Source organism: Panthera pardus, unplaced genomic scaffold, assembly GCF_024362965.1.
Source record: "Panthera pardus isolate Hobbes unplaced genomic scaffold, ASM2436296v1 HiC_scaffold_24, whole genome shotgun sequence".
NCBI classification, from domain to species: domain Eukaryota; kingdom Metazoa; phylum Chordata; class Mammalia; order Carnivora; family Felidae; genus Panthera; species Panthera pardus.
Genome location: NW_026526810.1, coordinates 78,222,418 through 78,239,472, shown reverse-complemented (window position 1 = coordinate 78,239,472; position 17,055 = coordinate 78,222,418). Strand labels below are relative to the sequence as shown.

General features: G+C 42.7%; 1 protein-coding gene across 2 annotated transcripts; it reads right to left on the bottom strand.

The window, feature by feature from the left end:
• Positions 1 to 604: 604 nt before the first annotated feature.
• PAX9 (paired box 9) lies at positions 605 to 15,451 on the bottom strand. 2 transcript variants are annotated; one of them, XM_019426120.2, is made up of 5 exons: positions 15,062 to 15,451; positions 13,669 to 14,295; positions 10,537 to 10,679; positions 1,281 to 1,503; positions 605 to 1,079 (listed from the first exon to the last, which is right to left on the bottom strand). In XM_019426120.2, the coding sequence occupies exons 1-5, from the start codon at positions 15,063 to 15,065 to the stop codon at positions 1,066 to 1,068; spliced, it is 1,011 nt and encodes a 336-aa protein (XP_019281665.1). In that variant the 5' UTR covers positions 15,066 to 15,451; the 3' UTR covers positions 605 to 1,065. The 2 variants fall into 2 exon arrangements, with proteins under 2 accessions (XP_019281665.1, XP_019281664.1); XM_019426119.2 differs by having other exon boundaries at positions 605 to 1,503.
• Positions 15,452 to 17,055: the final 1,604 nt, after the last annotated feature.

Sequence of the window (17,055 nt, the reverse complement as noted above, 5' to 3'; positions counted from 1 at the left end):
TGTATTTCTAATACCACCACCAGTTTACCTACATGTGAAACATGCTTCTGTACAACAATGTAAACTTCACAGCAAGCCATTTTTACATTCACTAGAGCAGAATTTTCCACTTTCTTTAAATTACAACATAATTTTGGGCTGAGATTGCTGAACACACAGGTAAGCCAACAATAACAGTACAATTTAGTTTCACAGTGGTTTTCTTAACATAAAGTTCATTTTAAGTGTCTTTGCAAAGCATTTCACATTAAACTTAAGTTTCTAAGTGACTTCCTTTAAAGCCTTCTTATTCAGATATTTTCCACCCTCATGTCTTTATATGCTTGGCATGTGTGTTGTTTGTTTAGGATACAAAATGGGAGACTGGCTTGTTTAATCTGTTTTTGAGTCCTCTGCTGTAGAAAGAAAATGTCCTTCATAAGATGTTGAAGCCTTCACTGCACACACAAAATTTGGGGCAAGTCCAGGTCCAGGAGCCCACCACCAAACAGAGACAAAGACGTTGCCAGAAAGTCACCTTTACAAAAAGAGAGAAAAAAATAGATAGGGGTGGGAGGGAGGGGGGGTATCCCATGGAATGAAAACACAAATGCACCATCCAGAGTCCGTATTTACAAACTAATAGAAAATATAAACATCATTGTATTTGGAACCGAGTAAAAACATCAGGAGGAGCTAAATTCAGATACGGCTTGTTATACGTATTTTCCAACAAAATAGGTTATCTCTTAAAAATAAACAAAGCATCACTCAAGTCAATTATTGATTAGTTTCCTAATGATGAATTTAAACTTACTTGGTTACCTTATTTGATTAGAGGGTGCAGCGTAACTTTTCTGTATGTGTTTTCCTTTATTGATTTTGCAAAATCTCAACAATTGCACGTTTCAAAAGTTCAGGTTGATTTAGAATAAATATACACATGTGGTTTTACCAAAGACTAGTTTTAAAAGTTCCTTAAGCCCTTTGAGGGGTGCAGGTTTCTTTGCTACGTTAAAACAGTGTGTGGGCAACACAAATGTCTCATTCAATCCTTAAGATTGCTTTTGTTTTCAAATCCTAAAGTCATGTCAGGTTTTCTGCAAGAGAGAAGTTATGGCAAGAAATATTTAAGTGTCATCGGCACAAAGGATGTGAGTCCTTAAAGCCAGCTTTGGGGGCGGGAGGGGTGGGATCCGAGACCAGGGGAGAGGGGGAGGGTGTGCTGAGGGGACACCCGGGTGAAGCTGCCGCAGACAGAATTTCCCATCAGAGTGCAGAAGCCGTGACAGAGTGACTACCTTCTCTGGCTGCCTGCATTCCCTTGAACGCCAGCGATGCGGGAATGTCACAGTTGTGGGGGGAAAGTGGGGTGCCGCTGGCATGTTGCCACCCATGTCCAGCCACATAACCGGAAGGAGCGGCGCTGTAGGTCATATAAGGCGACACTTGGGCCGGGGTCGGATAAGGAGCCATGCTGGACGCTGACACAAAACTGCTTACAGCTGGTAGACCATTTGGTGCCTAAAAGTAGGAAGAGAGAAGAGGTGAAAATAATTACATTGTAGTAGTTGACATTTCACGGGTTTGCAGAAAGAGGCAGAATGTAAGTTCCTCGAGTAGAAGCAATATTCTGACTCTAATTTCTGATTTTTTTAGATCTGATCTTTATATTCTAAATGCATTCACAGTCTCGCTGCTTAAACATAAGGCCCAAAAAACAAGATATTATTCTTTCCACAAAGGCTTTGAGGAGGCTACAACAAGAAAATTCATAGTACTTGCTTTGCTATTTGGAATTATAGGAAGGAAATACAGGGTGAGGAAAGAATTAATGGTGATTAAATACTCTCAGAAGCCGTTCAGCTATCCGGATGCCTTTGTCAACCTTCCCCGTACTTGAGTTTTGTTTGGCTCTTTTGTTGAAGCATTTGTGAAGGGCCTGGTTGGCGTAGCTTTCATTTCCAGTAAAGAAGGGCACGGAGTATAGGCTGTCACTCCAGACTCTCAAAATGAGCACAACCTTTGTTAAATAAAACATGGGCCGTATTTTAAAAGGTCATGTTGAAAATGCCTGTTGGACAAAGGACATGCAAAATCAGGCAGTTGTCTTATAAGAGTTCTTAAATGAAGATTGGGGATATTTTTTTCCAGAGCTATTTTATCAACAAGAAAACTGTCTATTGGAATATAAAAGAACTGTATATGTGTGGTTTTGAAATTGGAATATTGGTTTGCAAAGTTTTGGGGTCCTGTGATGAGTTTTTAAAAGCCACATGGATAACTCTCTTGAAAGGAATTTAAATGTAAAATCCTAGTTTGCAAGCAAAATGCAGCAGCCCAGGCAAGGAGCTCTGTCTAGAAACCAGTGTTCTCTTGGCATCCAATAAGTTACTGTTGGTATTGTTACTATTAACAACAATAAAAACACCCCAATTTCCTATCCTGATTCTGGCATGACCACTTGGTGTCTCAAGTAACTTATTTTTTTCCCCTTCAATTTCTACATTATTTAGAAATAAAGAGTAAACTTGTTTCCTGGCAGAGATGTGAATGAATTAATACATCAACATATTTCCTAATGAGAGTAAATGTATAATATAATTACTAGTAGTAAAACCGATTCAATCCTTAGAGGTAAGAAAAGAGCAGACTTGTGTTAGATACTTTTTCTAATTCAATTACAACATAGAAATTGTTTCCTAATTCATTTGATTGTTATTTTCACTTCCACATCTATGAGAATGCAATGGTGGGCTCTCAAAAATGATTTTCTCCATTTAGAGTAATACATGGAATAGAATAAACACATGGGTATGATTTAACACTGCTCATGGATTTCTGACAAGAATAAAAGTAGAGGGGTTAACCTTGTGTACTTGGTCTGTTAGAACACATAGATCCTGTTCTGTTTGTCAAAGTGCCTGTTCTTTGAAAATGAGGAAGGGGAAAGGAAACTAAGGTTTCTTGAATATGCCCTATGTTGCAGGCACCAAGAAATATCCAACATCGTTTATGGAATAACGAAGATTGGTGAATTGTAACTCATTATAAACTACTGGGTTTATAATAATGGCAAGATAATATATAATGATTACAACACAATATTACTTTCATTTAATTTGATTTCAATTGAAATTAAAATGTATTTCAAGGGTCCTATAGGATGGTGCTCTATTTTTAACAAAGAAATCATTGCACATCACTTTAAAATATAAATGAAATCCTTATCCTCTTTTTATACACAAGAATGTAGATTAAGGAATTTAGCCATTTACCCTGGGCCAGTTGGCAAATCAATGGTCATGTGTTAAAAGAAGTTATCACCCCTGCCTGACACAGGATCCTCTGTAGCAAATCTTTTCCTGCTTTGCCAGGACATTTAAAGAACAAACACAATTTAATCTCAAACTAGAGCATCTTTTGATATAACATCTTGTAAAAGATTCTTTCTTCTTCTAGAACCCTATTTTCATTGTTAGACCCTCATTCTGTTTCTTAGCTTCTGAAAAAAACAAAACAAAAAAATTTCCCCCTTTCTGAGGATGGCTTATCAGAGAATGGTTCAAAGGAGACACACTCTAAGGCTGTCAGCAGTTGAGTATGAAGATAGCTATCAAATTGTAGAAGAAATCTAGCATTGCATAGAGATTATAGTTCCAATCATGTTCGTGTAGGATTTTCCCAATAACCCATGAGCAATTAGTTTTGAAAGGAATCATTCTGATCCAGTTATAGAAAGGTATTTGCATTTGTATTAGCCTCTTCCATTCTAGATTAATTTTTTATCCTGTTTACCATGTCAAGATCATAAAATAAGGTTAAATTTACTTTTAAAACAGTGAAAACCTTTGCTCAACATTTTACAAGTACATAAGGCTAAACTACTTAATGGTATACATGACAGAAACAGTGCTCTAGTTAGCCAAAAAATGTGTTGATAAATTTTATTTTTCATGACAGCCAAATTTTTCCTACCCATTCTTTTTTCTTTGCATTTTTCTGTCATCCAGAATTATAGTTATCTCTGAAACACTTGCTTCACCATCTTGCCTTTACATCCTTGCCCTTAGAGCCATTGCTCTGTGATGTGCCCCCTTTATTTGGGGGCTCTTCAGCTGTTCTCTTGCAATGTCTACCATCCCCTTAGGTAGACCCATTTCTTTTTGCCCAGAACCATCCCTCCTGAGACATCAGGCTGGAGTGGACTCTCATCTCAGATAATGCTCCTAGGATTTAGGGGAGGAAGAATACTGGATTTAGGCCTTTGCTACCTTCAGGTGCCTTACTTATTCTGTGACTACATTTGTTTGTTGGGCATAAAGTAAACACTACTAATTTGTTCCATATTTGTCCAATTTCTCATACTTAATAACACAAAAACAAATTTGGTGACTTAAGTATTTCAAAGTTTTCTAATATCCACAACATATTTAGTATCATTTTAGTGATGCAGTCCCTCTGTACTGCAGAAAGGATGAATAAGAAGGGAAGCTCAGGGAGGTTTGATCTCCTCGTCGTTAGAAAAAAAGCAAGAGGAGGCTAAAGTGAGAAAGTAGGTGATGGGCATTGAGGAGGGCACTTGTTGGGATGAGCACTGGGTGCTGCATGGAAACCAAGTTGTCAATAAATTATATTTAAAAAAATTTTTTAAAGTGTTTGCTTAAGAGAACAGAAGAAAAAAAACAAATCTTTAAACAGTATAAAAATAGCTCTTTGCTTTCCCTCAGGTTAAATTATGACCCAGATTTGGGGTGAAAAAGTTTTGTCTCAACTTTCCTTCTCACTTGTAAAGTTCAGATTTAGAAATTTAGAAAAAGCAGCATAAACAAGATGAGATGACAAACACACTTTAAAATGTGCCTGCCACCTTCACTATTCATTCCAGTGACTCAATAAACACATCAATTTTCTCATATTAATTCTGAAATATGATGTTGGCAAAAGATATAAATCTCTACTGGGTAAAGTAATTGTTATTTATGAAGCAATCACTGAATGAGTAAAATTTTCCACCACAAAGGAAAACAACTACAGGTAGCATTGATGTTTGTTTATTCTTTCCAGTAAAAAAGTACATGACTTAAACTTCCCAAATCTGTTTAATGTTTTCAGTGAAGGGCATGTAATTAATCTGAAAAGCTAGTTAGGCTGAGTAGAGACTACCAAATGTACACCATAAATATAGTGGGAGCAAACATGCTAAATTACTCTATTTAATTGGATTGTAAATATGATTTATAAATCAACCAACATATGGAATCCCCAGAGAAGAGTAAACAAATTTTCCAAATGAAACCCCAGCAATGGGCATGTAATGGAAATCCCATTTTTGAAAATGACTTTACCTAAAGATTCCATAAATAAAACCTCAATCCATCAACTGCTTTTTTATGTGGATCTTCCATAAAAGCCATGAGAATCCTTTCCTCTAAAGAACTACACAAGGATCTCCCTGAAGCAAATGATCTTCTACCTAATTTTGACAATGAGATTTACTAATACAAAGTAAAATAGACCAAACAGCATACCCTAGAAAAAGTTGAATGTTTGTTGAATGTTTTTAGGGAAAAAAAAAAAAAAACAGATTCTATCTCACTGGTATTAAAGAAAATAGTCTAGGGGAAAAAAAACATAAAATACAATGTCCAGTTAAGATTTGAATGAAAAAAATGAGTTTTCATTTTACTTGTTCTAAAATTTTAGAAACATAGATTTGCCATTTTTTAAAAACATGCTTTTAAATTAGTATATTGAGAAGCTATATTGGCAGAGAGCTAGACTATAAATAGTTTGAGAACAGGGCTTGCCTCAATCATCTCATATCCTCATAAAATGGGCCATATCATAGGTGTTTCATAACCATTTGTATACCTTAGTGCAGCCTTTTGATACTCTTGCTTTAAAAAAAAAAAAAAGTCACTTTTGATCACAGAACAAGCATTATACATTAAGTAAGCAAAATGAATAAAGCTGTTGAAAAAAGTAAATAAAAGTTCTAATCTAGCCATTTCATTATTTGATTTATGGTTGTTCCATTTATCCACACACCACCACCCCCACCCCCAAAAATGGAAATGCATTAATATCCAAACGCTTTTGACCATGGTGGGAGGAGGGAGTGGGGGGAGGGTGGAGACTGGTATGACAACTGTCTGGCAATTAGAAGTGATAGACAGTAGTCTTCACATTCTGAGAATTGTCTACTCAACATTTTCTCCCTTGAAGAAAATGCAAACAGCAGCGCCCAATCCTCTACCCACAATCTTTCATCCACTCATCAGTTCTACCTGGTCCTCCTCTTATTATAAAATGAGTTTACTTTGGCTTTATAGTAAAGCAGATTTAGCCACAAATAGAGATGTGCTTCACCTAGAATTTCAGCCTCCATAACATAAGCAAGAAAAAGTTTCAGATCTGAAAATAAACAAGATTTTCTTGCTCTTCTTGGTGTAATCTTTGTTTGACTGTTGTTCTACTGTTCTTAATTCATTATGCAATGACCTAGTAAAACAAATCTGATAAAATGAAATGATGGTTGTAAATATGGTTTCAACATTCATCCAAAAAGATCTTAATTATGCTTAGTTATCACATTGCAGATCTAAATGTCTCTAGGTAATGGAAAGCTGCTACTTAAAATTTTTCCCTAAATTTTATATTTCCAAAATATTAAAATTAAGGTAGACATGAAAAAAATTTAAATTACTTTTTTTTTTGTATTTTATATGACACATTTTACTGCTACATCATTAATCTTGTTTTAAGACACTAATAGTTAAAAGCTACCCAGGTTAAGGAATGTTTTCCATAATAGACAACATCATGAATTTCAAACACTTTCTACTGGCATTTGCCTACATTTTGATTCTCTGCAAAATTATAAATTACTTAACATAAAATTAACTTTATTTCATATGTTGAAAAATCCAGTGCAACTTCATTTATATTTTCATGAGAACAGTATGTCTACAAGGACAACCGGTGTTTAAAATAATGTACTAGAAAGTTATACTCAGGATTCTGAAATACTATATTTCTAATACAATATACAAATTAATGCTTCGTAAGAATTTCAGATTAATTTATATCTCCAAATCCAACCATTTTCACAGCTTGTTAACTCTTAACTTTTTAAGTTCAAGTATGTAAGGATTTTTCCTCATTCCTGACATCTCGATTTGTAGCTAACGTTATATTAATCTTGCTGTCTGAGTTAACCTACACTAACCAAAACTGAAGATACGCAAAGCTTATAAATCTAACATTCAGATTACTTCAGTTAGAGTACCAGATATACAACATATTTTTTTCTGAGAAAGTATGCCCAATTGTAGAAAATTTTTCAAGAACTATACAACTATTTATAAACTGTTTAAATAAAATGCATTAATTCACTAAGTACCATATAAAAGGGTAGATATATTCCAAAGCCCGCCCCCCTTGTTTTGCCATGCAACTGCATTCAGTAAAGGTTTTCTGTTTTAACAGAAGAGAACCAGCCATTAGGAACCAGAGAACATTGTTGCCATTCAGAATTAGAGGAGATTAAAGATTTCTAGCCCAATATTAAATGCAGGTGAAAAAAGCCAAAACAAATAAATATTCTTTTTTCTTCTATCCTCAAGGGTAGACAATAAGGACTTCTAAATGGGAATATAAAGTATTGACTTCATCTTAATGAGTAAGACAAGTTTGAGTACTCTAAATTAGTGGTTTAAAAACAAAAGATAGGTGTGTATATAGCTGAAATGTGCATAAGGTTCTAATTACTAGCGATCAGGCATCCTTTTTTGTAGTTTAAGCTGAAAATAGAAACTCTAGATTACGGTAATCACTAGTACCTACAATCAGTTGTCAATTCAGTCCCTTTAGTAATTTTACAGGTGTCTTCTGGGAAAAGACTATGCTCTAAATCCTAGGATTCTGAATTCTCAATGTCCTCCTTTATGTACTAAAATGAAACTTGAGTCATAGAATATTGCACTATTTAATAAAAAATTATAAGTGCCCTGAAAGTATTATGTGCATAATTTTTGAGAATTTTTTGCCAAAAACTTTCAAATTTTGTTCATTACACAAATAGAAAAATGTTACCTGAGTTTACATTTTGGTTTTTAAAATACACTTATGCTGATAACATTTTGAAAAATAACTTAAAAATAAAGCTGCTCTTTGAATATTGGTGAGGGAAATGCATACACACACACATACACACACACACACACACAACACACCTTACCATTGCTTTTTTGTTTATGAGCAAGTATTAGTATAGAATTTTACCCTCCAGGAAATCAATGTCCAAGTTCCAAAACTGCTCACAAAATGACACAGTCTAAATTTCTCTACCTACTTAGCACACCTTCATCATTAAGCACTATTTTGATCAATAATGTACTTAGAAACTTCTGAAATTTTGAAATTTTACATCAACTGAATTATATTACCACATGATAATACAGAAGATTAGCATCCTGCAATTAAGAAGTTTCAAATTTAAGTTTGATATAAATGTCTTTTTCTTCTGGAAAAAAAAATTGAACTTGTTCTCTTAGGTACTTAGAACAATGCTTATTTAGCCACTTATGTCTTTAATTTACTTGCTTTTATAAATCTCATAATTCAGTAATAATCAGCGTATAAAATGTAATCAACTTTCATGTTCAGAATATACAGATTTTTTGAATCAGCTCTATTTTTATTTTAAAGTGGTCTGTTTGAAGTATGTGTGTAAATTAACCATTTCTAAATGAGTATAAACACTAGATCTATATAATTCAAGGGAGGAAAAAATGAAATCATCAAAGATTTTTGAATTAAGACATTGCTTTATATGTAAACTGGGTTTATCAAATATATGTGAGAATTAAAAACTATTTTTCAACTCTATACTTCACGATGTTATTCCAACAAATGATGACCTAATAAAAACTACTGAGCACCTATTAAACGCGAGCTACTATGCTGGATGCTTTAAATACACTCCTTCTATTGTTTGTAACAACACGCCTTGACACTTTTTGACTATGAACTCTCCAAACAAAGTATATGCTCACACATCCCCACCCCTCAAAATCGCTTGTTTTTAGAAGACCATCTCTAAACCGCCATGTATAACCACTGGTAACTTTTAATGGAGGTTTACTGTGCGCCTTACGATTGCATTATCTCATTGAATCTTCTCAACATCTCTTGAGGTTGGGACTATTATTTCCCCGTTTTACAGATGAAAAAATGGAGGCGCTAAAATTACTTGCTTAAGTGGCAGTGGTGCCAGAAGATCGGAGCTCCTAACCGCTGTACCTACCGCATCTTCTTTATAAGGAGCTTTTTAAAAAGAACACGACAAACTTTCGTATAATTTCTCCATGACATTCTTTACAGTAGAAACAGATACGGGAAAGGGACTCTTTCTTTGCTATTTTCGAGGATCTTTGTCACGGGAGAACTAATACGTATATGAGTCTCTTTTAACAAACCAGGGAGAGAAAAGGAAGTGGAAATGGCGTTTGAGAAAATGAGAATTAGGATTTTTTTTTCTCCTCAAGTGAATAAAAGCAACAAGTTACATACCACATAAAACGCTGCTTTTTGACAGCTAAAACATTAGGAGTTTTAGGACTTCAAAATAATAAAACGAAAACTGGGTATTTGGGGGTTTCGGAACTGGAGTTTGGCGTTAAGAACCTTGCAAATCTACCCAGACCCGCTCAATGAAACCTTAAGCTGCTTTAAGGTCCGTGTTTGTTTGTTTGTTTGCTTGCTTGCTTTTCGGGGCTTTGAACTCCTGACTCCAACTTGGTGATGAGTTTAGACTCAAACCTCTAGGGCGTCAGTGGTGGTGGTTGCTTAATTTTTTCCGGGTGGGGGAGGGGGGCGGGAGAACACGAGTGTTTTAATTTTTCTTTTTGCAGAGTCGGGGGAGGGACAGAGGGAAAGAAAAATTAAACGGTCCACAGCCAGTCCGTATAATTTGAGGTTTTCTCACAAACCTCCCTTGGGAGATTACAACGTGACCCTTAATCTGGAAATGGTAACTTTATTAGGTTTATCTGGTTGCCCTCTCCAAACGATCACAGGGCAGGCTACGCCGGCGTGTTTGCAAGGAGCCGCCGTACGAGACACGCGCGAGCGTGGGGACCCCGCAGCCCACCAGCCCGCAGGCCCCGACCCCCGGCGTGCGCTTCGCGGGCGTTGCAGGCAGCCCGCGCCGGCGCCGCTCAGAGAACCCAGGCCGCTCTCCCGGCCCCTCGGAAGCGCCTTCCTTGGGTTACTATTCCCAGTGCGAGCAGCAGATTGGGCTTCGGGGGCCGCGCCTGCAGAGGCCAAACAGGCCTGGAGGCGCTTCCACCGCCCCGGGCCCTCGGGCCCGCGGCGGGGGGTCGTGGCTCAACTCCGCCCTGCAAGGTCCCGGCCTCCGTCCCGCCTCACCCAACCGTGACCGCCGGTCGGCCCGGGCTTGCCCTCGGTCGAGGCCCAGAAAGAACTGGGTCCTGCGTCGCCCAAACCCCCGCGGCCACCGCGGCCCACCCGGCGGGGCCCTCGCCTTCTCACCTGACCGTACTTGGCTTCCTGCTCCAGAGCTCCCTTCTCCAGCCCGTTCACCGCGTGGGGGGCGGCGGCGGCGAAGTTGTTACGGCCCAGGCTGCTCCACTCCTCCACCTTGGGGCTGTGGTAGGGGGAGCTGTCGCTCACTCCTGGGGAGGACGAGAAGGCGTCAAGCTGGGGCTCCAACCCGCGCACCCCGGCCTGAGACGCGGCCTGAAACCGCGACCCGCGAGCTCCAGGGCTCCGACCCCTGCCCTCGGCCTCCCGGGGGCGCTGGTCCCAGGCGCGGCCTCGCCGGTTTTCAGCCCAGGGCCCCGCGACGCTGACTCGCCTCAGAGTAGGCCTCTCCGAGCTCTTTCACCGAGGCCTGCGGGAAGGTTTCTTTTTCCCCCTTTTTCAAAAGCCTTTGATTTTCTCCTCCCCCCCGCCCTGCTCGCTCCCCCGAGGAATCGAATGGAAAGAACCTGGGAGTTTTCCCAAATTAGGGAAAGAACACGTGAAGCTGTTCATCCCAATCGTAACCCAGGGTTGACTCGGGATTGACGAAAGCTGGTCCTGGCGCAGACTGAAAAGGGAGAGAGGAGCGTCCTTGGCCTAACCGTCCTTGGCCTGTGCTCCTGCTCAGAGACATCTAGAAAAATGCTCACTGTGCTGTGGGGATCTAGTACTTAGGTGGATAGATAAGACAAAAGACCTGCAAAGTCCTTTGCAAGCAAATAACTACGTGATGGCCACAATGCACATGCAAAATACACATGCATAGTTTCTGTCTTGTGTGTGCCTAACTTATGTGTGACTACCCTTGATGCTCTATGTCTACACGTTAAATATGTGAGGTTATGTGCATATGACTCAGAAAATAAATATTACAATTACCCCTGTAAATGCCACCAGTGACAGTGGTAAGGTTATAGAGAGAGGGTGGGTTTTTTTTTTTTAATGAAATAAAAAGTTAAGAAAATGAAGGTAGAATTAAGTATTTTGAAAGGAGTAAAACCATCAGTTATCCTTTATGTTCTTAATAGAGAAACAAAGAAAATTATACACTGTAAAATGATTACCACAATACCTAAATGTGTGCCTATTAAACCACTGCCATCTTTGAATGGCCAACTGCAGTTTTAAAGAAGAGATATTTGAAGACTATGAGCAATGTGTTTTTGTCTTTGGGACCTGTGGGTGGAGGACTGAAGTTTGATAAAGCCGCTACAACTTGATTTTAAATACTTCCATCTGACACAGTGCTTTGAAGGAGCAATCATTTTGTAGAAGTGATCACTTATAGAAATAATCATCTTATGTTCATGGATTTGTCAGAAAACATGTTTAAAGCTGGCCTCCAGAATCAACATCTAGAACGAACAGTTGCTCCTCTCCATATACTCCATTACTTTTCCAACTGATATTTGGTCTGATTGTAGGATCCCTGGGGAAGAACAGTTGTCTTTTCAAATCTGTCAGTCTTTTTTTTTTTTTTTTTTTAACTATTCCTCCTCCTTTCCAAAGGATTAGATTGTGTTCCAGTTTGCACCAGGAAACCGTGTTTTGGTGCAGAACTGCCAGTCTCTCTTTGCCTTCCCAGACAAAAGGCAATCGGTGGGCACAAGCCTGAAGTTATCTTAAGAAATTGAGATCCCCCTGTGAGCCCCCATTTCTGCTGATCTCACACTTTCCCATGAACAGGAGCTTCCTTTAAATGTCACTGAGGTCAGTTTATCCTATAAATCAAGGGCAAACTCTCTCCAACTAAAGCTCCAACCAGCCCCGAATAAGACAAAACTGAGCTCCTTAAAGGATCTTGTAAATTGACAGTCAGAAAACAAGAATATGAGAAATCAGGGCTCTGCTTTAATTACTTAAAAAGATAATTGTGCCAATGTGGTGACAACAGAGAAAGACAGGAAATAATTAAATGAACTATTCCCCCCCCCCTTCCTATTTTTCTTCCGTGCTTTTTAAACTTTTGGCCAACAAATTTAAAAGGTAGGCTCTTATCTCTGTATTATTTTAATTCTGCATCTAGGACATTTTGACTTTTTACCCCTACCAAGAAAGAAGCTAATGCTGGTTTTTCTTGTTGTTGTTGTATTGTTTTGTTTAACTATGAAGTAAAAGAAAACAAACTCTGGTCTGCAGAAGCCGACTGAGCTGGGGGGGGGTGGGGGGAGCTCAGGGAATCCTTCTTACCAACCAGAAAAGACACTGGGGACACCACAAGGTCAAGGGTGAGAAAGGAAGAGAACAGCGGGGTGGCACCGCTGAAAACGTGCAAGTACTACATATCCACTGGCATTTCCCGGGACCAGGAGACACTAAAGAGAAGCCGCAGGCGTGGGGAAAGGGGGAAAGAAGAGAGGACAAGATGGAATCACCCCGCATTTTGTCTCCATCACAGCGGTGGTTGGTGCTACTTCCTAAGATACAAATAGTGAAGTCTGTTAAGGTAAAGGCCAGGGGGGGGGGGGCGCTTGGAAAAAAAGGGAGAGAGAGAAATAAAGCAGAAAATTAGTCCCAGAATGAGCAATGCAGTAACATGCAAGTTACTAGTAGTAACTTCGGGACCTCAGTTTCCGAGGAAAAAGAAGTGAAGCATAAGAATGAAACCAATTAGGTGACATTTGAACTTCCTGCCTGAGCAAATTTGGCCTGATTGCCAGAATCCAAGAATACTGCAATTTCCACAGGGTGCCCAACTCCTCGCGGCCGCATCTGATCCCCAAACAAGCTGCCCGCAGCGGTGTCTGCAACCGGCAGCCCCACGCCCGCTCAGTCCTCCCGGGCTGAGCCCCCAGTCCAACCCGGGCCACGCTCTTCAAGTGAGCGAGCGGGTCTGAGGCAGCAGCGGCGAGAGAGGCGGGGGAGGGTGGAAAATGCGAACCATGTGTTGGGGATGGGGGGATGTTATGGGTCTGGTAGTTTGAGATGAGGCAGGAGACTGTGTGTGGCAAGGAAACGGAGGGCATGAATTTCAAGTTAATGAGATCAGGACACCCCCCTGGGAGGACTCCATAGTTTCGAAAGGAAAAAGCCTCAGGTGGTGGGATAGACGCGGGCTCGGAGGCCGCAGATACCGAGACACCAGCGAGGGTGTAGGGGAAGACTCTGCAACGTCCACACATCCGGCCCGTGAGCCCTTACCTTGGTCGGTGATGGAGCGAATGCCCAGGATATCGGTGACGGAATGGGAGGAGGGCCAGGTACGGGGCATGGCCACCGAGCCGGGGATGGCTGGCACCCCGGGCGGCGTGGGCACCTTAGCTGCGGCCGCCGTGATGGGGCTGGGGTACGAGTAGATGTGGTTATAGGGCAGAGCCGGCTGCGGCGCCGGCTGGTGCTGCTTGTAGGAGTCGTAATGACCCTGTTGAGCCAAGTTGCCGATCTTGTTGCGCAGGATGCGGCTGATGGAGCTCACCGAGGGCACGTTGTACTTGTCGCACACGCCGTCCGCCAGCAGGCGGTCCCGGATTTCCCAGGCAAAGATGCCAGGGTCCCTTTGCTTGTAGGTCCGGATGTGTTTCACCACGGTGGGGGTGGTAACTCGGGGTTTGCTGCCCCCAATGGCTCCTGGCAAGATCGAGCCTGTCTCGTTGTAGCGCGCCAGAATCTTGCTGACGCAGCCGTGCGAGACCCGTAGCTGGCGGCTGATGTCACACGGTCTGATGCCCAGTTGGGCCAGTTCCACGATACGAAGCCGGATGGCGTTGGGCAGCGGCCTCCCGTTCACGAATACTCCTCCCAGCTGGTTCACCTCCCCAAAGGCTGGCTCTGCAAAACGAACACACGGCGCGCGGGGACACGCACCGGGAGTTTGGGACAGCCGTTTACCACTCGGCCTCCGCCCGCATAAGAAGGCAGGGCGGATGCACCCACCCCGGACTAGGGACCTGGGCTTTTCCCAAACCCTATTGTCCCCGAGTCTCGCCCAGTGGCCCCAAACCACTAAGGTCGAGTGGGACCCCCCCCCCCCATTCCGGTGGTGCCTGCGGCCACTACAAGCAAACAAAGTGGTGGGACACAGGGCCGCTCCTAGTGTTCAAAAGTCTCCGAAGCGGGCAAGGAGATCGGTCTTGACGCCTGCAACAGGCTCCTTCTCGCCTTCTCGGCGCTAAAGTCTTTGGGCCGCTACCCCTTGAGCCCCAGCGCCCCGCCTGGAGACCCGCGCGATTAGACAAGGTCTAGAAGAAACTACAGTTTGTTTGTTTTTTTTCCCCTCACGTTCTGAGTGTGTGAGTCTACGTGAAACAAAACTTGGTCCTCCACTAAGACTGCGGAGCTTGCTGATGCCACCGCTCCCTTCTTTTAAAATCAGAAAATGGCATCAACAGCAACCCAGTAGCCAGCGTTCAGACTGAACTGCTGTGCGCCCTGACCCTTAGCGTGTTCCTAACAACTTGTAGAAACACGAGCAAAGTCAATAAGAAGAGTGTGAGCGCTCAGTGGTGCGCGCCCTCGCTCTCCCTCCCTCCCTCTCTCACCCTGTGGTTCCCTCCCTCCCTTCCCGGCTCTGACAGCGTCCCCCGCCGCCACTCACCCATTGCTCCGAGCAGTACACCAACGGGGCCCCAGTTCCGCACTCCCAAAAAGTAACTTTTCGCACAGCCTCAGTGGCCCGGCTCGTCGCTGCCCCGGGCCGCCGGTGCCTCCGCTTCTTCCCGGGAGGAGGCGGCGAGAGTGCAAAAGGAAGGAGTAAAAGGAAGTCTGTGCCCCGATGAAAGAGGCTAGAGTTCTGCATTTCAATCTAAGCAGCAACGTGGGCTGGCCTGAGCTGGGCCGGGCGGCTCCGTCAATCACTCACCAGGGACACGCCCTCAAAGAGGAGGGTCCGAGGGCAAGCTGCGTGGTGATTGGTGCGGCCAGCTGAGCGACAATGCAGTCCTGGAAAGTCCTTCCGCTGTCTCTTTCAAGCTTGCTCTGCACCTGGGTGACTTAAATACAATGAAAATGGGAGTTTGACACCTTCCCAGGAGCAGCGCAAACAGACAACACAATCGGGCTGATAAAAATGCTGAATAAGCAAATGAAAGCGTTTGGTCTGAATTTGAGAGACTCGAAGGGAGAAGGGGTTGAAGAGACTTCTAGGAGGGGAGGAGGGACAGATGCCTCAGAATTGAAGTTAAAACTCCAGGTGGGAGGTGGGGGGCCACCATTACGAGGGGCAGTGGTTCTTAGAATTGCCCGTCATGCGGGCCTCCAGGGGCTGTCTGGAGAAGAACCTGTTACCGGCAGAGGCTACCTCACTCCAGCCTATGCCAGGTGGCGAGAGCACAGGTGTGAGATGGTAGGCCCCTCGGAAAGACCAGGAGGTTTAGGAGAGACCGAGCCGGAGATGGGGGCCACTGCGACCGCCAGGTGGAGACCCTTCTTCTGTCTCCGTGACTAGCCTCCTAACGCAGCCTCTGATGGGTTCATCCAGAAGCGCGGGGCCAAACCGTAGCCACACAGGCTCCAGTCCCTGGCCGTGCGCGGTGCGCCGAGAACTTACGCACAAGGGGTCGACGATTGCCTGTGCTAGGGGCACTCTCCTTGGAGCCCAGCACACCACCACAGAGCTCAGCCGAGATACCGGTCTGCTGGTACCTGATGCCAAGATCTGCTGGCATCCCCCCACCAGTGAAAGGTTTAATCAAAAAGACTCGGTCCCAAGAAAGTTGAACACTGAGACTGCGCATACAAGTAATCCCCCGGTCTTCTGTTTAGTTACCAGAGGCCCTGCGGGGCAGCCTACTTCTGAATTTTCACTTTCGATCACTCTAAGTCTAATCTAAAGAGTAAAGTACTCTTGTTGGCGGCCAAAGCTGATCACATTTTGAGTATGGGTTATGGGGAATGCTAGTCAAAATTAAAAGCTAGATGGGGAACATCTTTAATGAACTTGGGTGTTTGTACTGCTTCTGGTCGAGGATACTGCTACTGCTACTTGACAGTCAAAACGCTACTTCTCGTGCACACAGGACTCGTGTTGATCTTCCCACAATCCCAAGGGATGTGTGTGGCTCTGGTCAACAAACAGGGCAGCTGACTGGGCCCAGATTCCGGACCAGTAAGTGACCAGAAGCCAGAAAAGCGAATGATCATCTGTGCTTTTTGAAACGGAGAGCCATCTCCAGATCCTCTTGCTTCTGTTGTTGGGGCCGCAGTCTAACTTCAAATTTACAGGTAAGGAAGACTTGGAAGATTAAAAAAAAAAAAAAGATGAATTCAAACACCCTTAATTCCTTATGCTTGATTCCTGTGAAAAGTCTCACAACCAGAAATACTTGAGCATGTCTGCCTTTTTTGTTTGTTTCAATTGTTTAAAATTTCTCATGGGGCGCCTGGGTGGCTCAGTCGGTTGAGCGTCCGACTTCAGCTGGGGTCACTGTCTCGAGGTCTGTGAGTTCGAGCCCCGCGTTGGGCTCTGGGCTGATGGCTCAGAGCCTGGAGCCTGCTTCCGATTCTGTGTCTCCCTCTCTCTCTGCCCCTCCCCCGTTCATGCTCTGTCTCTCTCTGTCTCAAAAATAAATAAACGTTAAAAAAAATAAAAAA